The sequence below is a fragment of the Cornus florida genome, unplaced genomic scaffold (assembly GCF_030987335.1).
Source record: "Cornus florida cultivar Cherokee Brave unplaced genomic scaffold, ASM3098733v1 CherokeeBrave_3.0.0_Hap2_Chr06, whole genome shotgun sequence".
Taxonomy (NCBI): Eukaryota; Viridiplantae; Streptophyta; class Magnoliopsida; order Cornales; family Cornaceae; genus Cornus; species Cornus florida.
The window spans coordinates 87,823,132-87,845,609 of record NW_026775576.1 but is presented as its reverse complement, the minus strand read 5'-3'; the positions used below and the strand labels follow the sequence as shown (position 1 = coordinate 87,845,609).

Here is a 22,478-nt window from a genome sequence, read left to right as displayed (position 1 = left end):
CACAGCCCCAAAATCTCCAAGCCCACTTCTTATATATATTATAAGAGTCAGCCCAAACCCATCTCCAAGTCCATTCTTATTCCCAAGCCCATTCTTCATTTAATCTCTATCTAAACCCTAACCTTAATTCACAATATCTCTTATCCTTACTCACACAGCACTACCCTTGCCGCAAAACAAATTCCCCAAACACAACTCCCACAGTCCCACTTAGTAGAGCTGCAAAATCAGAAAAACAAGGAACCCATCGATCGGCGATCGTAAAATATTACTCCTCTCAGGTTAGTGTTCTTCCTTTCTCTCTCATCCAATCTCATTTCTCTCCTCTTCATATTGGCATGATCGAAATTGGGAGGTTTTTTTATTTTTATTTTTTTATGGTATGAGTTTTAACACTGAAATTGATATTGAAGTGTAGATCAGTGCGTACACATGCATATATTCACATATCCAGATTTTTCTTTTAAATTTTTTTATTGATATATATTTTGCCCTAATTTATGTTGTTGTTGGTTTTTTTGTTTTTTTGTTTTTTTTTTACCATAAAATCTTTTAGTTATTTCCTTTTGTTTTCCTTCTATTATTATTTTCCCTCTCAATTTAATTTTTCTTATATTTTCTGGTTTGAACATTTTCATAATTTTATCTCTAGAAACTCTCTGTCAATTTTTTTTTTTTTTTCTTCTTCCTGTTGTATTATTTGCTCTAGCAATGTCTGAAAAAGCCAAAGAAAATGATGGTGATGGGGACATCATTGAAGTACATGATATTTTAGCTCCAATTTCCAATTGAAGAATCGGATCAGACTATCGGATCGGACATCCGATAATCAAACAAATCGGATACGGATTGACTAAGTAAAAATCCGTCGGATTATCGGACCGGATCGGATCACCATTTTTGCTTATCGGATTCGAATCGGATTGACCATGATCCGGTCCAAATCCGATCCGTTGATGGGTCTACTCATTCATGAGTGCAAACAATTTTTTTTTTTGTTTTTTTTGAGGTGTGTGAGTATCAATTAGGAAAAAAAAACATATACGGTAAAATTTCTATACATCTAACTTACGTATGTATATATACAGTGACACATCTATAGACACTGGCATGTCAGATAAGTAAACATATATGACATGCACACAAATAAATAGGGTCCGTTTGGTTAGATAAAAATGATAAAAATGTATGATAGAAAGTTATGTGAAAATATTATTTTGTTAGTTTGGATAGCGTGAAAGGGAAAATAAAATGATTTACTTACCAAAACTATCCTTATGATTTCAAATATTTAAAAATAAATTAATTTTGTATTAGATGAATCCTCTTTATACCCAATTATTTATATTAATTTTTAACAAATAAATATTAAAATGATGTATTATTATTAATTATTATTATTATTATTATTATTTATATTCATATTGAAATTAGAACAAACTAAGGAGGACTGGATTTTAGTTATCATATTCTTTTTATTTTGTATTTTCAATAATAATTATTTATATTAATGTAGTTCATTTAACATACTCATGTTTTTATTGGAATATTAAATATGTCTTCTTCTTTTTTTCAAGTCCCTCGAAAAACACTAAATGGCAACACTTTAGGATAAAAATTGTCATACAAAAGTAACATATTTTATATTTAATATATAATAATTTTTTAGTTCATGCATAATTTACCAATCTACTTTCATTTATTATGAATATGAACCATGCAAAATTTTCTTTACAAAAATCACACATGGTTCCAGTATAAAACTCTATTCAGTTTCAAAGCTGTATAGATAATTAAAAATAAATAGTGTGAGATGGTTATGTCATATAGATAATACGAGGACTCCAATTCATCTCTTTTCATATTTCTATTAAGATATTGGTAAAAATTAAAAGTAATATCATTCCACTATTTAATTCTTAATTTATTTTAAAAAAGATTAGGTAACAACAGTTTGGATATGAATCCTATGATGACAAATTATGTGTCCCAGTAAATAAACGTAGCAAAAAGGATTTGAAAGTGTGAACTTAATAACCTCTTATGTGAAATAATAATAATAATAATAATAATGGAGAAACAACTCAATTGGGGCAGAATATGAAATTTGGAAATAAAATATTTCCAAAATTTATCGGAGGCAATCCACTTTCCTCAAAATTTTCTCTTTTTAGGTAATCAAATTTCCAAATTTTTTTTTTAAAAAAATATGTTTCTTTTCCTTTCTACCTACTTCACGCTTACCAAAGAAGATATATATTACGCCCACACAGATATATCTATGGTTATGTAGTATGATATATATATACACACACACACACACACACACACACACACACACACACGGTAATACGTCTATAGGCACATATACATATTGTGAATTGACGTGTCAAGTGAATAAGCATATATTTATAGTTATGTAGTATATTATATATATATATATATATATATATATATATATATATATATAGTGACACGTTGTTTGTATTTGATTTTTGAGTCAAACTAAAGATGAAAATATATCTGGGAATATCATTAAAACAATATGAAGAATACTAAAGAGTGGATTAAGGGAGGGAAAATCAGCCCAATCTGAGAGCTGAAAACGATGGTAAAGAAGGAAGTCTGGAGTATGACAGAGCCCGATTTCTTCACCTTTATCCTTTCTTTTAGCCATCTCTTTATAGCCTTAACTCCTCCAGGCCATATCTGCTGGGCCTGTGGATAAAGTGAGCCAAGGCCCATGTCCCTTACTGACGACGGCCGTTCCAATACGCCAAACTGAATGTAGTGAATGTGTGGTTCAAGAAAAGCCTTTTATGTCAAATTTAAATTTATAAAAACCACTACCAACACTACTACTAACGTAGCAAGAGTGAGTAGGGATCGTCCCAAGGGATTATACGTGTTGGAATTTCAACTTCGACTCTAGCGTACCAAATGATTGCAAAAGAGAATTGGGTTGGTTGATTACTTCTAGAAAAGAATTAATTAAAATGCATTAAGATAAAGAGTAAGTAAGAAGGAAAGGTCTTGGGGTGTAGAGATCACCACCAAACAATACTATTCCAAACCATAATCAAGTGACTAATGAGGGAAATGAATGTGTTGCAACAATATTGTGTGTATAAAAGACATTCAATTGGTAAGGGTGACTCAACAAGTGCAAATTGTCTCAATCAACATGTGTGAGGCCACAATACATCTATTGGTAGAGGAATATATTGTCTAGACATCATGTGAAGAGAACAAAATATCAAATCAAGTCATTGAACATTTCATTAAGCTCATAGTCCAAGCAATCCATAAGGATGACTTAGTTAAACATGCATTATCTAAACATCATGTGAGAGGCCACAATTTATCTATTGGGAGAGGAATAAATTGTCTAAACACATGTGAAAGATACAACATATCATAACTAGTCATTAATCCTTCATTAAGCTCACAATCCACATACAACACAATATTAGAGGAATATGCCATTTGGTCTCACAAGCATGGAATATCAAACATCAAGAGTAGATTGTCCTCCCATCTAACATTATACTACCACTACACTAAATCTACACTACTAGCATGAAAATAAAGCTATCTAGACTAGGGGGGAGGCACAAGCCATCAAGAATAGGCATAAACCATCAAATGAACCAAAATAGCATTCATTAAGCATATCATCTTGATAATCTCTAGATCTATAGCATCAATACACATAGACATGCATCAAAAACACTAAATCTAGAGATAAGCACATGAATATCCTACTTTAGCATACATAGACATATGGGTAGCATAGAATAGTCAATTGGAAGCATTAAACCATACAAACCATGAAATAATCAAGATTTATATATACATGAATATCAAGATGTATCATACAACACTAATCCCTCAATAATACACAAGATTAGAGTATAGAAAGCATGCTTGGGGCTAACTCTAGCCCCAAGAGGATGTCTAGACACTCATGGTAGTGATGATCCAACCCTCAAGGGCTAACTCCATGGCTGCTCCTTGTTGGTGAAGATTTCCTCCAATGGTGCTCTAGCTTCCCCCCTTCCTCCTCTCCAAGAATAGCCTCCAAGATGATTTTCAATGTGTGACAAGAGACTCTAGGCTCCTCTCCAAAAAGTGTATCATATTCCTTATATAGGTAGGTCAAATACACCCTATGATGAGCTGTGGTCGTGCAAGGCATATTCTCCAATGATTGGGTGAAGGACGGAATAAATGAGCTGGACTTTAACTTTTTCTCGCTGGAGGAAGTTCGATCGATCGAACCTTAACTTGGATCGATCGAAGATGGGTTCGATCGATCGAACTGCATCTTGGATCGATCGAAGTGGACTGACTCCTCCGGATAAGGACAAGGCTGAGATATTTCGAAGATATTTATGGGAAAAAGGACAAAAGTTGTTGGTAGGCGTACAGCTGTGGATAAGATCAATCATTTGAATAGGACAAGATAGGGTTCGATCGATCGAAGGTGATGTTGGATCGATCGAACTTGGAATTTCAGCAAAGGCCAAGGTTGGATCTATCGAGAAGTACTGTGATCGATCATAGATGTTCGATCGATCGAACTCTAAGCTGGATCGATCGAACTTTTTAGCTGCACAACTTTGATTCCTTTTTGCTCCTTTCTTTCTCCACTTTGCTCCCTCCTTTGGTTTATCTCAGGATTGCTTTAATTAAGCTCTTATTTGGCTGAGTTAGCTCAATTTTGGGATTAGTGCCTGAAAATATAAATAACACGTAATAAGTCTAAAACGGCAAAGTAAGATAGATAAAGGTACTAGAATGCTTAAGCTTAACGGGTTTAAATGCGCACTTTTCAGTGCTCATCACACCCCCAAACTTAAATATTGCTAGTCCCTAGCAATGAACTAAGAAGTAAAGGAATGAAATGAACAACTAAACAAGTATAAATTGGAAAACAAGTAAAATGATAGCGCCACTTTCGTAGGGAACACGATTGCATTTAGCATACGCAACAAGCCTTTTAAACCCCTAGGTTACCCCTAGTGGACGAGTAAAGTCTCGTGAGGGTTTCCAGAAATGGTACCTACAAACATTAAGCTCATTCTTTCAAAAGAGGCACTAATATTGCAAATAAGTATTGGGAGAAAACTACCTCAAGTATGCAATTTTTCAACCGTTTCTAAGCAATCTCCCAAAATTTCAATATCAAGCAAGCAAGCATAGTCCTCCACACATCAAGAAAATGATCATGAAAATCAAAACAAGTCTAGAATCCATGTGAGAGGTCCGGCATCAAGTGTGTTGTTATCTTAGCTAACTAGAGAAGTAATCACATCCTTACCCTCAAACTAGCATACAAATCTAGTCCCAATCATCAAGATAAGAGAGTGGACCTTTTATTAAAACTTTATTGTTCTAGGTGCGCTTATTCTTTTCACTCATTTTTTATTTTTATTTTTTATTTTTTATTGAGGATCAAAGATGGAAATATTGTGCAATGTGTTGATCTCTTAAGCTTTCTAGAAGATTCATGTAGCGAGCTTTAGGTCAATGACTCCCAAACCAGATGGCTTTAGGGCATTAGGTGTTAAGACACCCCAACGGACTTACAAACTCAAATCAACTAGGCTACAAATCAAGACAACAACCATCTAATCATTTCCTACTTCTCACCTTTTGGGAGAAGTCCTCACTTTTATTGCTTTTGCAACTTTTTTTTTTTTTTTTAATCAATTATTAACCTAGAGTTTGGGCCCTCCACCTTTCGGCGCGAGAAGTTCACTGCTTAATGAGGCAAGAATCCCGGCTACTCAATGAAAAGGGGTTGTTATCCACCTTTATCAAGAATGAAAGCTTTCAATGCACTACTAGCCCAATTAGGATAGAACCAATTCAATAATCAACAAAGCATGTACCCCACAATTGAATGCTAGCGTGCGCCGGTGCTAGTGTATAATCCTAGAATGAATCTCAAAACAATCACAAATTCAGGATGATGCGGACCACAAATGCAAGCAAGATATCAATCTTTTGAAAAATTTACTCCTAAATGGCATCCTCAAGGCATACAAGGAGTATTGGACTCTCAAGTCAAGCAATTTTTAAATTTTAAGCAATATAGTCCTCAAAAGATCAAAATCATAGCTAACATCAATCTCAAATCTCAATCATGCATTTAAAGCTCAAATCTTAAGTAGAATGCAACAAAACACCTTACCCCCAAACTTAAACCGCACATTGTCCTCAATGTGTAATGAGAACAATGGAAAAGATGGAAAGAGTATACCGTGGTGGTGTAGACATGAAACCCGGTCATGATCCAATTCGAAAGACGTCTCCCCCAAACTTGGAATCAACAACCTACTTGAATAACCACGCTAGCAAAACTCACATCAAATATCAAATGGGATAAGAATAATCAAATCAAGCATTCTAAGGCAATGTAACACATGATGCAAGAGAGATATAAGATCAAGCCCTAACTAAAGCATAAAGTATGCATGACTACACATAAGGGCACAATGATGAATCTTTTTATATTTTTCATTTAATGAAAGTAAGTATATACAAAATGCAAGAAAAACAAAGAATAAAATGCATGAACAAAATATAAAAAGAAAATTAAATAAGGCAAAATGTAATGAAAGAATATGTTCAATGTAAGAAATGAAAAATAATATGTGTAATGCAAGAAATGAAAAGGAACATGTACAATGCAAAAAAATGGAGAATATGTACAATGCAAGTATATACAAAATTTTCTTACTTTTTGTTTTTCATTATTATTATTATTATTATTTTTAATATATATGTGAAAACATGCAAAGAAAAATGAAAAATGTAAGAAATATGCAAAATGGGTGCTAAGTTTAACGTCTCTAGCAAGACGGAATGCTTCTTTGAAAAATCGTCTTTTTATTATTATTTTTTTAGACAAAACAAATATGTACACAAACAAAAATAAAAAGACAAATGAATAAAAATAAAAATAAAAATGCAAGAAGTAAAAATGTAAGGAAATAAAGAATGCAAATTTTTTTTTTTTTCGAAATTAAAAAATAAAGTTAAACAAAATATTTTTGAATTTTTGGAAATAAGATAAAAGGAAATAAAATAAAAGAAAAGAAATATTATTATTATTATTATTTATATATATATATATATATTTTATTTTTAATACCAAGATAGAAGTAACTAAATAAAATAAAATAAAATAAAAAATAAAATAAAATAAAATAAAAATAGAAATAGGAAAAAGTCAAAAAGTCAAAGGGGCAAAGCTGTGATCGATCGAAGATGAAGTTCGATCGATCGAACATAGCTGTGATCGATCCGAAATGAAATTCGATCGATCGAACATGTAAAATTTTGAAAAGTCCCGAGAGCATACATTTTTGAAAAATGGAGGAGGCCTGAAAATTTTTCTAAGTGTTGGGACTCATAATCGATCGAACCACATGTTGGATCGATCGAAAGGTAGTTCGATCGATCGAAATGGTTTACGATCGATCGAACTTTTGAAAATTTGGAGATCCCGAGAGCATGCATTTTGGAATTTGGATGCAGGTCCAAAATTTTTTCTAAGTGTTGGGACTCAAGTGGAGTTCGATCGATCGAATCCATAGTTGGATCGATCGAAGAACAATTCGACCGATCGAAGGTGCTCTTGTGATCGATCGAACTGGCACCAAATGCCTAATTTTGAACTGAAAGTGCAGAAAATCCTATGCTAAGCCCCAATGATGGTAACAAGAATGAAAATTTGAAAAATAGATGGAAGAATGTACACAAGAATGAAAAATAAAAAGAAATGAGGGAGGAATAGAGTTGTGAAACTCTACGAATACTAGTGTTTAACGTCTCTAGCAAGACGTTAGGTCAACTCACTAATCAAATGAATCAAAAACTGGATATGAAATATCCTTATTGACCATCTTTTCACTTTTCTCATTTAATATCCCACTTATGACAATAAAATCATCCTCCAAAAGAATGACTTGAAAAGAAATAAAAGAGATGATATTGTTCCTTTCATCCACGGTCTTGAAAACAAAATCAATCATGGTTAGGCTTGCCTCTTTGTTGTGTTCTTGAAACACATTCAAATGATCATCCATATTGATAATTGGTGAGGCATTGTCTTTCAAAGACTCATTTGGATTAATAAGAAACACCCTCTCTTCATCCCTCTTCTCCTCCTCATAAATTACCATTACCTCACATTCTAAGTAAGCTAAGGAGTCCATTAGAGAGTTTATTTCATTTTTAGAGCTTTTAAAGTCAAAACCACAATTTTTATACATTTCCAAAAGACACTCCTCAAGAGGGTCATTAGAGATAATAGAAAGAAGGCCCTCTTCAACAAGTTCCTCCTCCTTCTCTCCTACCTCATGTGTGGTCAATATCTCCTCACTCTCTAGAGTAGCCATATCATAGATAAAATCATAATCAAAACAAACAAAATCCTCATTAATCATGTTATGTTCTATTGGATTAGCCACTAACTCACTTGCCACTTCCTCCTCTATACAAGATAGAGTGCTAGGCATTAGCTCACTTGTTTCATTCTCCTTACTCTCATCATCCTCATCTATATACATTGAAGTTCTTGCCATTTTTTCATTTGCCTCTTCCTCCTCCTTTTGATGAGAAAGAGTACTTGCAATTTGCTCAACTTGAGCTTCTAAGTTGGCTAAAGCTTGAGAATGAGAATTAATAAGTGAAGTGTGTGAAATATGCACATCAAGTAAAGCTAACGCTTTTTCTTCAAATCCGGGTGAGTACTTAGAAGGTGGTGGAATTGATTCATCATAAAATGGTGGTGGAGGGTAATAGTCACAAGAAGGATTAAATGAGTGATTAAGTCCATAATAAGATGATGCATGAAATGAATTGGACTCAATCTCATAAGGATTAAAATGTGATGGAGGAGCATAAGGTGAAGGGATGTAATTCCCCCCAAAACTTGGATCAAACAATTCCTCCATTCACAATTAAAACCCAAATGCAAGAAAAAATTGGCCTCAACAAGGGCCTATGCTTGGACAAAAATTTAGCAATAAAATGAGCCTCAACAAGGGCTATCACAAGCATACAAAGAAGTGAAACAATTAAAATACAAGAGAGCCAAGAATTGGTCACAATGGTCCTTTAGCACTTCAACTCCAAATTTCGCTTTTAAGCTCCAATGATTGCTTTAAGTTCCAAAGTTCGCCTTCCTTGTAGTCAAGTACCTAATTGAACAAATAATAATGAGAATCAAGATAAAATAATATACAATGGAAAATAAAATAAAAATAGAAGCAATCTAATGAACACTATTGTCTAGTTTAATTCCAACAAAACCGTTAATTCCCGGTAACGGCGCCAAATCTGACGACGGCCGTTCCAATACGCCAAACTGAATGTAGTGAATGTGTGGTTCAAGAAAAGCCTTTTATGTCAAATTTAAATTTATAAAAACCACTACCAACACTACTACTAACGTAGCAAGAGTGAGTAGGGATCGTCCCAAGGGATTATACGTGTTGGAATTTCAACTTCGACTCTAGCGTACCAAATGATTGCAAAAGAGAATTGGGTTGGTTGATTACTTCTAGAAAAGAATTAATTAAAATGCATTAAGATAAAGAGTAAGTAAGAAGGAAAGGTCTTGGGGTGTAGAGATCACCACCAAACAATACTATTCCAAACCATAATCAAGTGACTAATGAGGGAAATGAATGTGTTGCAACAATATTGTGTGTATAAAAGACATTCAATTGGTAAGGGTGACTCAACAAGTGCAAATTGTCTCAATCAACATGTGTGAGGCCACAATACATCTATTGGTAGAGGAATATATTGTCTAGACATCATGTGAAGAGAACAAAATATCAAATCAAGTCATTGAACATTTCATTAAGCTCATAGTCCAAGCAATCCATAAGGATGACTTAGTTAAACATGCATTATCTAAACATCATGTGAGAGGCCATAATTTATCTATTGGGAGAGGAATAAATTGTCTAAACACATGTGAAAGATACAACATATCATAACTAGTCATTAATCCTTCATTAAGCTCACAATCCACATACAACACAATATTAGAGGAATATGCCATTTGGTCTCACAAGCATGGAATATCAAACATCAAGAGTAGATTGTCCTCCCATCTAACATTATACTACCACTACACTAAATCTACACTACTAGCATGAAAATAAAGCTATCTAGACTAGGGGAGAGGCACAAGCCATCAAGAATAGGCATAAACCATCAAATGAACCAAAATAGCATTCATTAAGCATATCATCTTGATAATCTCTAGATCTATAGCATCAATACACATAGACATGCATCAAAAACACTAAATCTAGAGATAAGCACATGAATATCCTACTTTAGCATACATAGACATATGGGTAGCATAGAATAGTCAATTGGAAGCATTAAACCATACAAACCATGAAATAATCAAGATTTATATATACATGAATATCAAGATGTATCATACAACACTAATCCCTCAATAATACACAAGATTAGAGTATAGAAAGCATGCTTGGGGCTAACTCTAGCCCCAAGAGGATGTCTAGACACTCATGGTAGTGATGATCCAACCCTCAAGGGCTAACTCCATGGCTGCTCCTTGTTGGTGAAGATTTCCTCCAATGGTGCTCTAGCTTCCCCCCTTCCTCCTCTCCAAGAATAGCCTCCAAGATGATTTTCAATGTGTGACAAGAGACTCTAGGCTCCTCTCCAAAAAGTGTATCATATTCCTTATATAGGTAGGTCAAATACACCCTATGATGAGCTGTGGTCGTGCAAGGCATATTCTCCAATGATTGGGTGAAGGACGGAATAAATGAGCTGGACTTTAACTTTTTCTCGCTGGAGGAAGTTCGATCGATCGAACCTTAACTTGGATCGATCGAAGATGGGTTCGATCGATCGAACTGCATCTTGGATCGATCGAAGTGGACTGACTCCTCCGGATAAGGACAAGGCTGAGATATTTCGAAGATATTTATGGGAAAAAGGACAAAAGTTGTTGGTAGGCGTACAGCTGTGGATAAGATCAATCATTTGAATAGGACAAGATAGGGTTCGATCGATCGAAGGTGATGTTGGATCGATCGAACTTGGAATTTCAGCAAAGGCCAAGGTTGGATCTATCGAGAAGTACTGTGATCGATCATAGATGTTCGATCGATCGAACTCTAAGCTGGATCGATCGAACTTTTTAGCTGCACAACTTTGATTCCTTTTTGCTCCTTTCTTTCTCCACTTTGCTCCCTCCTTTGGTTTATCTCAGGATTGCTTTAATTAAGCTCTTATTTGGCTGAGTTAGCTCAATTTTGGGATTAGTGCCTGAAAATATAAATAACACGTAATAAGTCTAAAACGGTAAAGTAAGATAGATAAAGGTACTAGAATGCTTAAGCTTAACGGGTTTAAATGTGCACTTTTCAGTGCTCATCACTTACGGATCATGATGTCCTAATTCCGACTTTCCCGGGCATGCTGCCAGGTATACGTAAATAGAGCGTGGTTGTAAGGGTCTCTGTGCTTACTACAGCCTGTCTTTCGCTTTTTCTCCTGGGATTGGGTCTGCCTTGGCAGAGCGCAAAGATGATTCTCCATCCTCCATTCCAAAATCCCTTCAGCATTCCCAATGGTCTCAAAGAGTCTTACCACAACTCTTCGTCGTGAGTTCCCTCATTCAGCGTGTTATGTCGAGGGTCTGGGCCATCGATCGACCGGCCATAACTTGGATTGAGGTTCTTAGCCCATGGATTAATAATTTGTGGCTTGGTCGGATCGAGATTCTAGGCTCATCGATCGACAGTTTAGTGGCTTGGTCGGATCGAGGTTTTAAACCCATCGATCGCCAGTTTTGTAGCTTGGTCGGAACAAGGTTCTAGGCCATCGATCGACATTTCGTGGCTTAGTCGGATTGAGGTTCTAGGCCCATCGATTGACATTTCGTGGCTTGGTTGAATCGAGGTTCTAGGCTCGTCGATTGACATTTCGTGGCTTGGTCGGATCGGTATTCTAGGTTCGTCGATTAACATTTCATGGCTTGGTCAGATTGAGGTTCTAGGGCCATCGATCAACGGTTTGTGACTTAGTCGAATCGAGGTTCTAGGCCCATCGATCGACAGTTTATGACTTGGTCGGATCGAGGTTCTGGCTGGGGCCATCGATCGACAGTTTGTGGGTTTGGGGCTGCTAGTGCTGAGCTGGCTAGTTCTTGTGTATCGAGCAAGTGTTAAAACATTTGTCTTGTTCTTGCTTGTAGTCAGCGTAGTTTGAATATATAAGTGACGTGGCATAACCTACATCCACACAAGTCTATAGATATTGTGAATTGAGTTGTGTGATAAATAAATATATATGGATAAATGAAATGGGGGTAGTGAAGTAATTTGATTTAAATAGTAAAAGGGTATTTTAGGCAACAAAGTATAATGAACTGTGAAAGTTCATGTCCACATCAGTAATTCAGTCAATTTCATTTTTAAGAAACTTCAATACTTTGACTTCATCTTTTAATAAATATAGATCCATAAGTACACTTATGTAAAAATTCCTTTTAAAAAATCTATGTCACCATGTGATTAAACAAAAAGAGCTCACATTTCTTGTGACTCTCATGACCATTTTGGATTACAACTCTGTAAATGGATAGCTTCAATATCTCCTTCAGCTCCGAGAGAAACAAAGGAGATGTGGGGTATTTTCTAACTTTATATTCCTCTTTGTTAAATTATTTATGAATAACTGGATTTGCAAACACTAAACTTAATAACAAGTTGGGTCAGTAATTGTGACTGCCCTACTGATGTCGTTTACCTGGTCACTTGTTGATCAGTCACTAGTTGATTCCATACGTTCAGACCCTATCTCTGTCCATAATAACAAGTTGGGTCGGTAATTGGGAAAATTATGTACATGGTTCGGGTTGAAGAGATCCCAGCCCAACCCATTTGATAAGTAGCAAGGCTTAAGCTCGGGCCAGACACATTAGAGTTCGTTAATGTAAGCCTAGTTCATATATTTCCCACTGAACTTTGAGATGGGCTCATGTCCAATATTGGTCTTTATTACCTTCTGATATATCTATATCTATATCTATATCTATACTATTATTAAATGTTTTAAGAGTTTCAGTTTTTCAGTATTTTAATATTTTAGTATTCATTTATTAATATATAAAAAGAGAAAAAAATTACCTAAAAATTATTTAAAGAATTTAATTTAAATTACAAATTACCTAATAAAATTTATAAAAATTAATTTAAAGAGTTTAATTCAAATTACAAATTACCTAATAAAATTCATTTTTCTTGTCCCACATTGGTTTTAAATTAAAAAGATTACATGAGATTCTCTTATAAAACTATAGACCTAAAGAAATAATAATTACACATTTCTCAACCTTTTGGCTAAGATCAAGTGTAATATTACTTTCTCGGCCTTTTGGCTAAGATCAAGTGAAGTACTAAATTTTTTTGGGTCGGCCTTTTGGCTAACCTTTCTTGGCTTTTTTGTTAAGATCAACTGTAATACTACTTTCTCGGCCTTAGTATTTCAGCGTTTCAGTATTTATTTATTAATATAAAAAAAGAGTTTTTATAAACAAAAAATTACCTAAAAATTATTTAAAGAGTTTAATTCAAATTACAAATTACCTAATAAAATTCATTTTTAGACCTAGAGAAATAATAATCACACCTTTCTTGGCTAGCTACGAGGTCTCAATATTCCAGGTCGACTGCTTTCCTTTGCCACACACAAATTTCTCGATCTTTTGGCTAAGATCAAGTGAAGTACTAAAATTTTTTGTGTCGGCCTTTTGACTAACCTTTCTCAGCCTTTTGGCTAAGATCAAGTGTAGTACTACTCTCTCAACCTTAGTATTTCAGTATTTATTTATTAATATGAAAAAAGAATTTTTATAAACAAAAAATTACTTAAAAATTATTTAAACAGTTTAATTCAAATTACAAATATTAATCACACCTTTCTTGACCTTTTGGCTAACCTTTCTCGGCCTTTTGGCTAAGAACAAATGTAGTATTTATTTATTAATATATAAAAAAAGATTTTAATTCAAATTACAAATTACCTAATATGAAACTATTTCAGTATTTATTTATTAATATAAAAAAAAGAGTTTTTATAAACAGAAAATTACGTAAAAATTATTTAAATAGTTTGATTCAAATTACAAATTACCTAATAAAATTTATAAAAATTAATTTAAAGAATTTAATTCAAATTAAAAATTACTTAATAAAATTCATTTTTCTTGTCCCACATTGGTTTTAAGTTATAAAGGAGTACATGGAAACCTTTTATAAAACTATAGGCCTAAAGAAATAATAATCACACCTTTCTCGGCCTTTTGGCTAACCTTTCTTCACACTTGCAACCCTAACAGTGTTCAATGATTGCCAAACATTAATAAATTGTTCACTAGATGATTTACTATAATTACAAATTGAGGTAATTTTTCACCCTTATTCATAAAATTTAATTTAATTAAAAAATATATATTTACTTGAAATTCTCAATAGCTCTAAATTATATTTGTTCTTTTTGCAGGACATGAATGAATTCAGCAACAAAGTGACAAGCTGCAAAGGAAAATCTTTTCTTTTTCTGGTGAAGATAGACAATACTCAACAATAAGTCGTGAAAACTTATTTTGCGGTGGAAGAATTAAACGAATTGACACTTGACAATGATTCATTTCATGAAGAAATGAGATATGCAAAAAAAATAAAGATTGAGAAATAAATAATTTAGGAATACTTTTATTTTCAAATAGTTATAGTTTTAGATTTTCTAATATATTCTGTTTCTTTTGAGGTGACAATTATTACAATCTAAAAATTGTTAGTACCCTTTCTGATTTTATAATATATAGAATTTTTATATAGTATTTATTTATGAATGTTTTGTAAATTATAAAATTTTATTTTCATATATTTTTTAAATGTTTATAGTTTTCATTCATTTATCAATGGAAAATCTTATTTTGTTTCTTTTGAGGTGACAATTATTACTCTTTAAGGCATTCTGGGCCTGAAACTGTTTTGCCTATTTTTTTATTTTTTTTATAAAACTATAAATAATTAAAAAATATATGAAAATATAAATTATATAAGTTAGAAAACATTCATCATGTGCATCGCACGTGTTTTTTACTAGTATATATATATATATATATATATATATATAAAGTGTTGGAGATATGGGTTCCACTCCATTTATACATGTGGAAAATTTGTAAAAATGTAATATGAATATATGTATAGTTAGGTACCAAATTTCCACACTGTCAGATTAAAATTGTGACAAAACAATGATATGAAGAGACCTAGGAAGCACTGATACTTCTCCGGAGGCGTCGTGACGGTATCGAACATGTGTCCAGTCCTGATATTCTTTAGATACGCCCGGACGCGTGTCCAATACTGCGTAGAAATATCCAATTATTTAAAATAAATTTTTAATTTCGGATATTGCTGGGATACGCCTTAGATACTTTTAGGATACGGCGGCGTTCATAATGTAATATTTAAAAAGTTATAGGTTAAAAATGGAGTCAAGTTATAATAAAACAAAACTACATTTAAAACACGGGGTTCATATTGTAATATTTAAAAATTTGTAGGTAAAAAAATGGAGGTCAAATTAGAATAAAACAAACTGCATTTAAAACACCTCAATTTGCCAATTGATCTCAGATTTGCCACAATATGCTTAATTGCTCCTCCTTTTTTTTTTTTTTTTTTTCTTTTTTTTTTTTCATTCTTTTGGTTATTAAGATTTTAGAGTTAGTGTTTTTCTTTTTTTATGTTTTTCTTACTCTTACTCTGTTTGAATTTCTCCTTGTTTAATTACTTTACTTGTTTATGTATTTAGAAACATGTTAATTTAGTGCAATTACAAGAAACCGATAAAAAGGTTTTTAATTTTTTGTATATAGAAAATTAATTTTTATTTATTTTTTAAAATGTCGTGTCCCGCTGCACCCGTATACTGTTTTTTTTAGTTTTGTTATATTCCCGTGTCTGTATCTTATCGTACCCATGTCCCATATCTGTATCTGTGTGAGATAGCAAGGTGAAACCATGTGTTGTGTGTATCGTGATTTGTCATATCGCCTGATACGCTACGTATCGTCCAATTCGTAACCCTTTTTCAAGGGACTGATACTGTTAAACGCTCCCATGAACCGGCTGGTTCGATAGGTTTACACTGATATTCGTCCGAGTCCGTTACACCGCAATCGCAACCGTTACCAAAACTCATACCACAACTGCAAACCATGGTATGTGTATATAATTTTATATGTACATATATATGAGATGTACGTTATGCATTTGTGTATCCAAAGAACAAAAAACAATAACAGCTTCTTAGTCTCTAATGATCTTATTGTGTTCCTCTATCAAACATTTTATATATTTAGTCTGTTCTTTCTTTCTTTGTCAATTTTATAACATTAAGTTTCTATTTCAAGGAATTTTTTATATTACTAGGTAAATTAAGAATTAAGTCCTGATACTAATTTAAAATTTTAAGTTATTGAATAGTGTTAAATTGCCACTCCTAACGTTGAATATCACACATATTATCAATTTCACTTCTAATTCTGTCTTGTAACAACTACACTAAGCTGATGATAGGTATTTTTTAAGGGAAAATTACATATAAATGGAGTCAAAGTTCCATATTTACTTAGAGGCTAAGTCAAAGTTCCATATTTCTCTAAAATGGATTGCTGAGGTGGCACATGATTTTTTACTGTTTAGAAATTGTGGTGCCTAAAATACCCTTCCGCGAAGATATTACTTTTTCTTCGAAGGTACTACTTTTTTGAACTAAAGGTACTACTTTTTGGCGTCCAGGTACCATGTTTTTTAAACATCCGCGAAGGTACTACTTTTTCTCCGAAGGTACTACTTTTTTGAACTGAAGGTACTACTTTTTTGAACTGAAGGTACTACTTTTTTGTTAGGGAATGACATTTTAGGTACCACAATTTTTTAAACAGTAAAAAACCATGTGCCACCTTAGCAATTCATTTTAGAGAAATATGAAACTTTGACTCAGTCTCTAAATAAATATGGAACTTTGACTTCATTTATATGTAATTTTTCCTTTTTTTAACTTTATTATTAATTATTTTTTAATAGTAATGAGGTATTTTCTTACTTTATAAGCCTCTTTGTTAAAATTTTCATATTTGTTTGTGATGGCCTATTTATCACAATTCTAAGAATAGAATATATCACAAGATATCATCAATATCATTTTATCAAAGCAACTGAAGTGAATGAAAGGAAAAATATTTAATATTCATTTGATGCATTGACTTGAACTTCACCAAAATCTCACTTCAAAACATTCCGTACATGTTGAACGCTTCGGCTAACATTTGGCTCTCGATCTATTTTTGAATGGCAAATCATTTTTCTTAGAATCTTAGTAATATATGTATAGATATACACACATGCATGTATTGTTGAGTTGTTCAGGGAAGTCTTCTTTGTAAAGGACAAAAAGAAGAAAAAGGAAAAATTATACCTTTGGAGGCAGCTGAGATGCTATATCTATAGTCTATACTAGTAGTAGTAGTAAGCTTGATTCTACGTCCAAGAGGATGACACATAGCTAATTTGACTGAAAATATTTAATATAATAAGCGCGTAAAGGTACGAGACGTACGTGTGAAGGTGTCAAAATCACAGCAGAGTTGCCTTAAATTGTGCTGGAAGGATTTAGGAAGGAGAATAACAGTTGGGGAATATATATTCATATTATGCAGCAAAGAAAATGTTTTCTTTGTATTATTCTACTTTCTAAATCAAAGACGTGTCAAGCCAAGACAGGTTGTTCCATATATATATATATATATCACTCATTGATACATGCACCAATCAAACTAGTGGTAGAATTTTTTTTTGGTTATTTTCTTTCAATAAACGTTAAAGATATGCTCAAAACCTGGCATTCACAGCGTTAGACACAACATCATATATACACACACACATAAACATGTGTATATGTGGCCCTATATACCCATCACATCAGCTGAGAGTATTGTTTTGAGATTCTTAAGAAGCATTGGTTGCCACTGATTTAATTCTCTATAAGTTTGCTTACATGTCTATTCCATTCCTTATATTCATTGTCGTTTAAACGGACACTTGGCAAATTTTACGGCCAGAAGTGATGTTTTATTTAAAATATTGTGCAAGAAAATTCCCACCCTTTCCTTTTTCTTTTCTTTGTTTGCCAGATGGTATTTTGTTGTTACTATGTTAAGAGCATCGCCAACTAACCTGTCATGTGAGTTGTCAGTTCAAAATATAATAGGTGAGTTAAAATTGTGATCTTCAATAGCATATTATATTACCTGTTAAAATTTGGCTTTGTTATTTTCGGTGCCAAATCTAACACAAGAAATGGCTACTGTTGTTTCAAAAAAAAGAGCATGGGGGAGGGGGATATATATATATACACACACATATATTTAAAAAAGATCATAAAAAATTTCACCAAATAAGATGCAAAACAAGAATTACAGGCCTTGATTAGTTGATTTAAAAAAAAAAATTAAAACAAAACCCATACGTACAAGTTAGCAATTACACAGAGAGAGAGGGGGCAAGCTTGAGAGTTAAGAGACAGCGGCTAAAGCTTGCGAACGGCGAACCCAAACTGGAACAGCGGGCGATGGAAACTGAAAAATATGGGTTTCGAACTTCTGATTTTTGTTGATTTTGTAGTTTGCAGTTGCAGAGAGGGGGGGGGGGGGGGGTTGCGCAATTTCAAAGTTGAGAACGATAGAGATGGAGGCGATTGGGGAGGCTAAAATGATTTGCCCTATATATATATATATATATATATATATATAATAATAATATAATTAAATATATATAATATACACACACACATATATATATAATATAAAAAATTTTGAAAAAGAAAAAAAAAATTATATAAAAAAATTTATTTAATAATATAATCAAATATATAAATTTATATATATATATATATATATATATATATATATTTGGGTCATTTTTTGACCAGGTAATTTAGATTTTTTATTCTTTTTAATTAAGTTTAATGTTAGTTTACTTCTAATATCTACAACTTGATTTGGAATGTACCTAATATTAAAATTACTGATGCAAATATTAATGGTGGGAATGGTAGTTGAAAAGAATAGTGGTTGTGTCAAAAAATAACATTTTGCATAAAATGCATCATTGGAGCAGAATTGCTAAAATGTAGCATTTTGACACTGTAACACTGTCAAAATATAAATTTGGCATCCGAATTTAGCATTTTACCATTGGAGATGCTCTAAGTATGCAATTTGTTCTCTTCTGGTAACACTTTTGATCATACTAATTTTTGCTTTATATCTTTTGTATTGACTTGTAACACTTTTACGGCTTCCTAATAAGAGAATCACTAATAAATGATCGATTAAGATGCAAAAATTATGTACACAATTAGAAACCGTGAAGCAAAGAACTTTGATACGTATTAGATCAAGAAAATTAATGTACACCGTTAAAATAAGGACTTGGGAATACACCACATGAGTAATAATACATCTTTTAAATTCAAAAAATACAGAATGATTAGTATGTGAATGAATGCACGTCATGTAGTAGGGCCCCACGCCCCACTCACACAACACCCATTACTTAGGCATCTTCAAATTATCATCTTTAAATTATCATTACTTATATATATTACACACACAGTTAAGCTCTAGTACGCACTAATTAGTAACACTAGTGAATTAACAAAACCTACTTGCATGCTAATTACAATGGATACTTTTGTAATTCGATCGAGAGATAGAGAGAGAGAGAGAGAGAACAATAGGTAGTAAGGTAGTCTTCTAGAGCACACGGTTTGATGGATGGTTTGGAAGCCATGTTTTACATTGTTTTATTCTTTCAAAGTTGAGACATGCATATCCAGTTTCATATTAGGAAACTTTTGATTCACTTTCACAATCTTCAATAACATATATAATGTATCTAGAATTTGTATTTTATGCCTTATTACCCCATTTTAAGTAATTTTAAGTAGTAGCATTTTTAGTAAGATAATATAGATCTGTTGAGTGAATTATTTAGTACAGATACACATTTCCAAAGCTTGTGGATAAGGTATTTTTCTATTTATTTTAATGCAAGAAAGCATGTGCAATGAGGAGCACACCATAAAAGCTGAATTCCCATTTGCCAAAAGATACAATATTAAAGTGAAAAAAGTTGTATTCTTCATTCCCATTCGTCCAATGAGCCAAAGACATCATATATATAGATTCTACACACATGGATCGAGATATATACAAATATTTTATAAAAGGTTTTGAACTTTTGAAGGGATCTTTCTTGAGCAAAACCTCACCAATCCGTCTATCTAGTGGCTTCTCTTTTAATCTTTGTAGATCGATGACATCTAAGTTTTGAGCTTTTCAAACATGCTTTTTCCGTATATATACAACCTTTTGCATATGTGTTTTGTGTTCCTTATTCTTTGAGGTTAAGCCAAGCCCTCCACTTCCATTAATTTCTTTCTTCTGTCTATAAAAATCTCTTACATTCATTCTCACCCATCAAACAAGAACTACTTCAAAGCCTATCTATCTATACCCCTCTCTCTCTCTCTCTCTCTCTCTCTCTCTATTTTTATCGTAATGTCGAGGCTCATAGAACCACTTATAGTAGGGAGAGTGGTAGGAGAGGTAGTGGACTCTTTCACCCCAAGTGTGAAAATGACCATAACTTACTCCAACAGGCAAGTTAATAATGGCCATGAGTTCATGCCTGCTGTCACTGCTGCTAGACCTCGTGTCGAGATCGGCGGTGAAGATATGAGGGCTTCTTATACACTAGTAAGTTTCACTACCTAAACTGCACCATTCGAGCTACTGTCTCTCTCTCTTCTGTCAATTTATATAAATATATATATATATATGTGTGTGTGTGTGTGTGTGTGTGTGTGTGTGTGTGTGACTGAAGATTTTTGTTACTGTCTTTGAAGATCATGACGGACCCGGATGCTCCAAGCCCTAGTGATCCATACCTAAGGGAACATCTCCACTGGTTTGTATCACTAACCCAACTCATCAAACATCTTGTGAATTAATTTAATAGTGCATTTTCTTTAATGGCCGGGCATCTCTAACATATATGTAATGTAAAAACCCTTTTATCTTTCAGGATTGTCACTGACATTCCAGGTACCACTGATGCTTCCTTTGGTGAGTTCCTAAACCTTGAATAAATATCTCTTTGTTAATAACCAAATAAGAGCTTAGCCCGTGTATGAGATTTGTTGCGGGTACAGAGTCAGATGTACGCAGTAACTTTACTGTTGCACCAAGGCCCTCCTCCAGTGTTAATAATCAAAATATTATAAATCTATATACATATATACATACATATAGCTATTTGTAATAGAGTGATGCATTTTGGCATGAAATTAACAACGTTCACTTAATGGGTTTTAATTTAAATCCAAAATCACAGGAAGAGAAATAGTGAGCTACGAGACTCCAAAGCCAGTGATTGGAATCCACCGTTACGTGTTCATCTTGTTCAAGCAGAGAGCAAGACAAACAGTGAGGCCGCCAGCTTCAAGAGACCAGTTCAACACAAAGGGCTTCTCAGAAGAGAACAGCCTAGGACACCCTGTTGCTGCAGTGTACTTCAATGCACAGAGAGAAACAGCTGCAAGAAGAAGATGAGAGAGAAACAAGAGAGAGAGTGTGCTTCAAATTGCCAGCAGTTTTTAAGGGTTTGTCATGTGGCTTTTAAGTTTGGGTCGTACTGTACTTGTCCAGTTGTCCTACTGTGTATGGTGTTTGTGTTGGGTAGTACTGTTTTTCTGTACTTAGGTTTCGGGACTTGGAGGGTCCCCCATCTATGTTTTAGGTGTCTTTAAGGATCTGATTTGGTTATAGGATAAAGATCGTATCATGGCTGTCTGTACTGATCGTGTCTTGTGATTAAGCCATTAAGCTTGTTCTCGTATTGTTATATGTGGTGGTCCCAATTCTCCTTGTCAACCAAAATAACACAAACAGGTTTTAAGGATTTCTATATTGACTGAGGTAACGGAACATTTATTGACTAAAAGGTGTACAGAACCACTGCAGTGGAGTGGGAGAATTGCGGCAGAGAATTTCGGAATCAGGGATCGTTAAGGGACAGGGACCGGAGGGAATCCTCTGCTGTGGTGGTATTAGACGAATCTTAACGCTTGCACATGTGCACAAAACACGCGTGTGCGCGCGCGAGAGAGAGAGAGAGAGAGAGAGAGAGAGAGAGAGAGCGCTAGGATTCGTTTAATGTATACAGAATTCCAACTCTTCCTCAGGGCCGTCCATTTAGCATCCTACATTTGTGATAATCATCAATGAGGACATTGTCATTCAACAGAACCTCACACTTTAC

The 22,478-nt window shown here is 33.6% G+C and overlaps 1 protein-coding gene and 1 long non-coding RNA gene across 2 annotated transcripts; both read left to right on the top strand.

Annotated features, from left to right (window-relative positions):
* Window positions 1-21: 21 nt before the first annotated feature.
* Window positions 22-14,879, top strand: LOC132315001 (uncharacterized). Its single transcript, XR_009483559.1, has 2 exons — window positions 22-281; window positions 14,578-14,879. It is a non-coding gene; the product is annotated as an uncharacterized LOC132315001 (long non-coding RNA).
* Window positions 14,880-20,499: 5,620 nt separating this feature from the next.
* Window positions 20,500-22,059, top strand: LOC132312628 (CEN-like protein 1). Its single transcript, XM_059811067.1, has 4 exons — window positions 20,500-20,914; window positions 21,064-21,125; window positions 21,243-21,283; window positions 21,552-22,059. The coding sequence occupies exons 1-4, from the start codon at window positions 20,717-20,719 to the stop codon at window positions 21,767-21,769; spliced, it is 519 nt and encodes a 172-aa protein (XP_059667050.1). The 5' UTR covers window positions 20,500-20,716; the 3' UTR covers window positions 21,770-22,059.
* Window positions 22,060-22,478: the final 419 nt, after the last annotated feature.